This window comes from Mytilus galloprovincialis, chromosome 4 (genome assembly GCF_965363235.1).
Source record: "Mytilus galloprovincialis chromosome 4, xbMytGall1.hap1.1, whole genome shotgun sequence".
NCBI classification, from domain to species: Eukaryota; Metazoa; Mollusca; class Bivalvia; order Mytilida; family Mytilidae; genus Mytilus; species Mytilus galloprovincialis.
The window spans coordinates 58,564,878-58,572,742 of NC_134841.1; the positions used below are offsets into that span (position 1 = coordinate 58,564,878).

Below are 7,865 nucleotides of genomic sequence, written 5' to 3' on the forward strand. Positions count from 1 at the left end.
AATAAATATACTCTCTCTATATTAAATCTATCTTCGATTGCAATGAGTATGCTCCTTAAGAATAAGGGGGGCTGCCACACTCATTGCAATTATTCTCTTTCTTACAATATTAAATATACCCAAACTGTGTGGCCTGTGTGAATTCAATTAAAACATGTCCTTAGGAGCTATGCTGCCAATTTTTTTTATGCATTAAAAACATTTCAGTACATACCATTTACTTTTAATGGGTTGCTATGGATTTGAATCATTTCACCCCAAACTTTAGATTTCTTTGGTTTTCATTAAAGCCTGGCAAAAATATAACCTTATCACATATAATTAAATATTGTTAGAAATATGAAAACAGTCGAATGTCTTAATACTTTTTTTTCAAGTTGCTTTTTTTTTCAATTGAGGAAGATTCAATGGTTATTTTTTTTTTTATTAAAAATACACTCTTTAATACATTGTCTTATAAATCTTTAATATCTACATTTTTCTGATGAAAATACTCTACTCATGAAAACATTCTAGTCAAGAAGCATACATGTCTGAATATATTTCTTTAAAACAGTTCTAGTCATAATGACATTCCTTGTTTATAAGTGTTCCAGTATTTAGTAATTATACCATATTTTATTTCATAAATTGGATAATGCCACTATGTTAAAGTTTCAGTTCTGGTTAAAAAGTTTTTTTATCTGAAAATGCCTGTTCATTTGAAGTTGGTTTTCAGCATGTCCAGTGTTTGTTGTTTTAAAATGTTTTTTTTTTCTTCACAAGAAACTTGGTTTAGTGTAACTGCTTGTTTAAACTGTATTTTGGCTGATAAAATAAAATATTTTTCCTACCCTTCAGTCTGAAGGTACAGTCAGAAAACTGCAAACAAACATATTTTTAAGGTTGGCCTAATACAGATGGAAAAAGGAATGATTGTTAGGCATAAATGTCTGTCTGGCAGGCATAATTTAACCTTGACCTCATTTTCATTGTTCAATGATAAGTTTTTGTGTATGGTCTGTTTTCAATTACCATATTCAAAAGGTTCACTATGTTGGTGTAAGTAATATTCAACATGTTGCCTGACAATATGATGATATTGCAATTGAACACCTCAAAGATGATTATTGACCATATAAGTTTAAGAAAATTGGTTCAATTTCTTAGATAATATCTTGTGCTATTACATAGTCATTACAAATATATACTTATAATAATGCATGCATCATTTGAAACTGTAAAAATAAGTTGTATGAACTTATATTTATTGTGTCTTTCATTGTTTTCCTGAGCACTTGAGTTCATCCCATGTTTTTCAGGATACATTAATGTTTATATCCTGTTTTATCAATTTCACCTTTCAAAGTTTTCAAAAAGTCATGATTGAATAATGTATCTTGTAATCTGTTTTCATATAGCACTTTGCTTCTAACAAAAGCCTGTTTAATTCAGTCCCATTTGATGTTTCTGGGTATCCTTCTGACAGAACAATATCTTGAAGATCCTGAATGTAGATGCAAAATAAATTTATTGAGTTTTTTTTCAATATATATGTTAATACACATGTTTACATAAATTAAGCATGGACTGTAGCACACCGTGAGAAAAAATCAAATAGTAAGACATTCAAACTCATATGTTATACATACCAAGGTATCTGAAATGTAATATGTAAGTTCTAGCGACCTAATTTTTTATTGATTTCAACCTACTGTCAAACATTTATGGATTATCAATGGTTTTCAAATGAGAGTGTTTCCCAACAGCCTTGAGACAAAATGTGAACAGAAACATCCTTGAATTTTAAAGAGCATTAATAATCTGTTTATTACTCAATATTACCTATGACATTGTTGATGTTAAAATACATTGACAACACATGTATCCTTAATTTCTAATAATATTTGTTAATACTAGTACATATGTAGGCATTCAATGCACAAGTTTGATACAGTGTACCAAAATTATAAAATACCTGAAATCCCCTGCTTCCTTCAGCAACAAAGTAGTCTAGTCCCTCCGGTGACTTTCTGACAATTGCTGAACATTCTGAAAGTATTTTAAACATTGTGCTACTACCTGAAAAATTAAAAAAAAGTCATGTATCAAAGTACATTTATGAAATTTTTCACAATTATTTTCTATAAAACTAGAAATTAGAGCTCTGTGAAATTTTGTATGCATTATATAATTAAATGAGTTTTCACATCCACCCATCTCCAAATACCTCTTTACCAAAAAGTTCATTTAAAGCTTCAAGTACTGTATGATAGCTGCTTATTGTTGAAAAGTGTAAGGTTAACTGTAATATTATCTCATCATTTCCCTTGATCTTAATGGATATTTGTCTTATTGGCATTAATAACACCACATCTTCCTTCGTTTATTATTTTTTTATGAAGATTACAGTACGAAGGTTTGCTTAGTATTAATTATCTTCAAATAATATTCAAATCAAAAGCAGTTTTTTAATTAGGAAAACTTTAGCTTTAAATATGAACTACTAACTTGATAAGGTTAAAAAATTACCTAGTAAACTGATCTCATTCTCCTCACAATATGCCTTGTACTGTTGAATGATGGTTGCAGGTCCCATGCATCTTATTATATTAGGGGCATCCATAACTTCCCCTGATGATAACTTCAGATGTCTTTCTCCAAATGGCAGATCCTTGATGATGTGACTACGTAATAAAATCCAAAATTGGAAAGCTTTTCCTGATCCATTTTTATTTCTAGTTTTACATGTTTCACTTGATGGTTTTGCACAACTGTATAATATGCTATGTTTCTGTGCAACATAGTATCTACATTCAGTCAATCCTGGTAAGTAATTGATAAGCTGTTTAAAGCTGAGTTTTATTGCCAGAACAGATAAAACTTGTCTCCTTACTTGCCAAGCAGATGATTTTTTTATAGGATTCAACAATAGCAGGTATCATTTTACTATTACCATTATCATCCTCATCCTGGTGTTCATCATCTTCACATATATTATTAAATATATCATCATATTCCCCTGGGGAAAATATGTCAGTTATGGTGTAGAAGCATTCCTTAAACAACCCCTAATATCTTCTCTTTGTCCTCGTACTTCTGTCCTTCCAGCTCTGAATGGGCAAACTAATAGTTGATACTTTTCTGGAGTTCAAATAATTGATCAAAAGATCAACATAATGTTCTCCCATATAGTCCTCGATTGTACTTGCTGTATTCTGACTTGAGGAAATTGTATTCTGGCTTGATTGGTCAGTTACCATATATGAACTTTGAAAATTATCCTTGAATAACAAAATAAACCATGCATTGTAAGAATGAATGGAGAAAAGGGAATCTAAATGTCCATTGATTATATTTTTTTGGGTTGTTTTTTTGAATACTGTTTAAGGTGGTACCTAACACTACAGGGAGATAACTCTGTAAAATCAGCTAAACGTTTTAATTACGTTGTGTTGTTAAGGGAATATTAAGCTTCTCTATGATCAAAATAAGTGCTTGTCAAACTGCTATATAACCAGTGTAATTTTTCTGATAAAATGGTTGGTTCAAACTTTTTGAAATTTTTATATTTTTGTCAAAGGGTCAAAGTAAATACTTTGTCAAAATTTTATGAAAATTAAACGAGCCAAATTAATTTTAGTTAAGGTGTTGGGTACCACCTTAATTAACATATTCTTGACTTTCATCGTTAATCATACTGAATTGTCTTGTCCTGAAATTGCATGAAAAATTTGCCCCTGGACAGTTATATAATTAGTAAACATCATACTCTAATGTCTAATGCATGATTATATGAGTGTGCATACCATTTGTTCATTACCAGTATATTAACTTAATCTTTGATTGTTGCTATTAAGTTACACATATCAGTGTAATGTATTTGTATATACAAATAAAATTTTAGTACAGTGTAGGAAAATATGAAATTTAAATAACAAGTTTTAGAAATATGTTGTCAGATGTTGTAAAGCAAGACTCATAGCACAATTTTTTTTAAATATTTTTCTACACTGTAAGAATTTAAGATTATGATTTTACTCTGCAATATAACATATAGCTTACAAGACTAGTCTGTTTATGTGGTTCCTAAGTGTTTCTCGTTTCTTGTTTTTTATATAGATAAGACCATTGGTTTTCCCTGTTTGAATGGTTTTACACTAGTATTTTTTGCTTTTATAGCTTACTGTTCGGTGTGAGCCTAGGATCCTTGTTGAAGACCTTACTTTGACCTATAATGGTTTACTTTTATAATTGTGACTTGGATGGAGAGTTGTCTCATTGGCACTCATACCACATCTTCCTGTATCTATATAGTATAGCTTTTAATGCAACAAAAGCAGGATACTTGAGAATCTGATGGGGGTATTTGAACTTGTGAACTCAACTTTAAGTCACAATTCAAACAGAATGTTGACTTTAACAGTGCTTATTTGTTTTCAAGCGGGGGTTCATACAAACTCCTGAACCCCCCTGGCAAGGGTATGTGGTGTAGTATGTACTGTTAATTCTATGTTAAAATAATTTAAAATATTACATACTTATTAATACTAATACATTTACATCTTAGTGCTGTTATGACAATTTTCATTTTTCTACCATAAACCCCAGATTGTCATGGTTTTTTTTAATAATAGGCAGGATTGGTTTTGTTTTTTAGTTACCTTATCTGTTGTAATTTTCTTTGGCTCTTCTATGTTGCCTGAAAGTTTTCTTCTACAGTTAATGCAAATACCTATCAAAGATAGTACTTTATAATTATGATAAATATTATAATATCAATTTATAATACAAGATATTTTATTTACAACTCAAGGATGACATTAGGATCTTTAGTATTATACCTCCTTAGGACATGCGTTTCTTAACATAGGTAAGAGTTGCCTGAAAGTGTACTACAATGTATTTATGATGGATTGATTGCATCCAGTGACAAATATTACAATAAATGCATATTCTTCTTAGGTTTCCTTTGATCATTCATGCATTGTGGGAAGAGTGTAAGATATAATGTTGTTTTGCTATGAGCTGGTTCATGTCACCTGTTTTTTCTTCTTTTGAAATTTAAAAAAAAACATCAATCTTAAAATGGTTTTTCTGTTTAAGCAATAGCAATCAGGACCTTTTTGTTTGGTTCGTTTTATATTCTTTGAATTTTCTTGTGGTAATCAATACAATGTTAGGAATTTAATTGTAGTTATACACTATATTTTTAAATCCGAATATTACCTCTCGTATGCATCAATTGGTTGTACATAATTAAACGTAACACTTTATAAATTTTGTGTGTAAAAATGCTACTCATTAATTGTTTTGTTACAAATTAGGTCATTATAGTTTTCTCATTTAAATTGTTTCACTTTATTCATGTCAGTGTCTTTTTAAGCCAAGTATGGATTTTTCTCATCGTTGAAAGCTGTACAGTGGCCTATAATTTTCTTATATCCATTATTGAACACTTGTGAGTGGGTCTCCTTGGGGTCTAAGTATGACGTGGGATTGCCAATTTTTTTGTCAGCGTGTCACTTGAAAGTCAAATTATTGTGCCAAGAAAACAGGAAATGAAGTCTAGCGGGAAACAAGAAATTCCAAAAAAAATGAAAATTGCTTACTTACAGGATGAAGAAATCTGACAAAACAGTAAGTGGGATCCGGGATCAGAACCCCCCAATGAGACCATATTGTGATAATCCTTTTATTGGCAATCAAGCAATGTCCTTAACATTTTTGACATAAAATTTTACAAACAATAATGTTCTCTAATTTTCCCTGAACTATGGACATGATGGATTGAACTTTAAAATTAGGTAATTGTTAAACTTTTTCTTTGCACTTGCACTTAAATATTTATCATTTACACTTTGCAATGTTTTCCCCATGGATATTTTTTTTGAAACAGAAAATTTATATCTGGGTCACATTGGGGTATCAAATTGGGGACAGGTCCCCCCTTTTGTTGGAAAAAATTGTTTGATTATATAGGGAATCACAGAAGCATGACTTGAGGCCCCCCTCTTTTTTTAGGTCACCCAGAGGGCCTCCCTTATCAAAAGTTCTGGAACAGCCACTGATATGCCAGTCGACTGGTGTGCGTAATACATTGTGTTAATACTAATAGCGCTATTAACACAACATTTAAACATAACAGTCGACTGGCATATATTTTTTTCCAAAAACATCAATGATACATGCCCCTGCAGTGGCCGATCCAGAAATTTTCCTAAGGGGGGGCCTGCTGACTGACCTAAGGGGGGGGCCGCTCCAGTCATGCCTCAATGATTCCCTATATAATCAACCAAATTTTTCCCATGAAAGGGGGGGGCCCCTGGATCCACCTATGACCTGTGCCTCAACCTTGTGATTAGAAAGTTTTAAAAAATATGATTTGTCTTTGTTTGTTAATAGAAAACTCTTATTAAATGCTTACTTGTATTGATTGGAACAATGATTCCCCACTGTTCTCTGATCTTCTGAACTCCGACAATATCTAACGGTCTACCTCCTGCGATTGATTCGGTCTTCTTCCCTCTCTCTGGTACATTTTGGTTTTCTGGATGAGAACTGAGTGATATTAGAACTTCACACAATTGACGTCCTATTTTGATTATTTCTCGAATGAAATGAAAAATGTGCACTGCACACATAAATGTTCAAATGAATCTGGAAGTATTCCAGCCTCCGTTAAGGTTTATGACCCCTTCTATAACTTAATACTAAGCCATGAAATTATGAACTTTTCAAACAGCAATAGTATCAAAACAGCAAATATAATGAATAATAGAGATGACGAATTTTGATCATAAACCAAGGGGAAACTTCGTGCAAAGCATTATTATTTATTGTTTCATTGCATGTAATAGAAAAGTTTTTTATGTCGCAAATAAAACAAGATTTTTTGTAGAAAATCCACAGACTTTAAAAAAGAGGTTTTCGTTATAAAATTTTAACCACAGATTACTCACTTGTTTTTCTATGACTTGCTAGCATTTATTTTTTACAAAATGTCCTAAACAATATTTAAATTCCAAAAAACCTGGTGCTGCATCACTTAAGTCGAGCGCACCATAAAAGGTGTACTTGAATTGGTCCTGTAACTGGAGAGCACGAATTTCATTACAAAATTGCTTGTCTCCACCGGGACTCGAACTCGGGACCTCTGTGTTACGAGGCAGCGCGCTAACCGACTGAGCTAAAGAAGTACTTCCTCAGCTCAACCACTTACGGCTGACTAAGTATCTACTAAGTTTTTCTAAGGGAAGCAATCCCGTCACAGTCCATATTTATATTTGTTTTTAACCAATATCTAAACTTATAAACTAGTCTTACGAAAATAATCACTAGCATGGCATGCAATAATCTTCTATCTATCAAGCACCAAATTGCAAAAGATGAGAGTACAAGGGGAAAGGCTGTGGATTTTCTATAAAATTTCCATATCATATGAATCAACACGAGGGTACATAATCCTTGCCAAAATTTCATATATATATCAGTTTCTGTAAATATGGATAAGGGTTTTAAATCTTCTGAATAAGTAAGTAAGTTGTTTTCAAATTGTTGAAAAAAAGCAGGAATGTAGGGTCATATAGTACCATGTAAGTTTTGAAAGTTCTGTCTGCATATTAAAGTTGAAATTTTACTCTTTTCTGAAGAGCTCCAGAAAAAGGACTGGCTAAAACCGGGAAGATCGCAAAGCTAAATGTGGCCGAGCTATTTTTTCACAGTTTCTTCATCTGTAACTGAACTTTAAATATTGTTCATGAATAAATACATTTTTGGCACATTTTTTAAAGTCAAATTCCTTATATTAAATAAAAGACAAAGCTGAGAAAAAGTCATTAGAAAGTGGAAATTTTGAAAAAAATGGCAGTGTCTAGCTGTCTTTT

At 31.7% G+C, this 7,865-nt stretch overlaps 1 protein-coding gene across 1 annotated transcript; it reads right to left on the reverse strand.

The window, feature by feature from the left end:
• Positions 1-255: 255 nt before the first annotated feature.
• Positions 256-6,882, reverse strand: LOC143072540 (uncharacterized). Its single transcript, XM_076247530.1, has 5 exons — positions 6,407-6,882; positions 4,644-4,714; positions 2,512-3,263; positions 1,958-2,061; positions 256-1,486 (listed from the first exon to the last, which is right to left on the reverse strand). Exons 3-5 carry the CDS (start codon positions 2,603-2,605, stop codon positions 1,352-1,354), a joined length of 333 nt encoding a protein of 110 aa, XP_076103645.1. The 5' UTR covers positions 2,606-3,263; positions 4,644-4,714; positions 6,407-6,882; the 3' UTR covers positions 256-1,351.
• Between the last annotated feature and the right edge of the window lie 983 nt (positions 6,883-7,865).

Coding starts and splice junctions, on each gene's coding strand:
- LOC143072540 (XM_076247530.1), bottom strand. CDS start 2,605: ATGGATGCCCCTAATATAATAAGATGCATGGGACCTGCAACCATCATT. Junction 2,062..2,511: donor GAATGAGATCAGTTTACTAG/GTAATTTTTTAA, acceptor TTAATTTTTCAG/GTAGTAGCACAATGTTTAAA. Junction 1,487..1,957: donor AAGGAAGCAGGGGATTTCAG/GTATTTTATAAT, acceptor ATCTACATTCAG/GATCTTCAAGATATTGTTCT.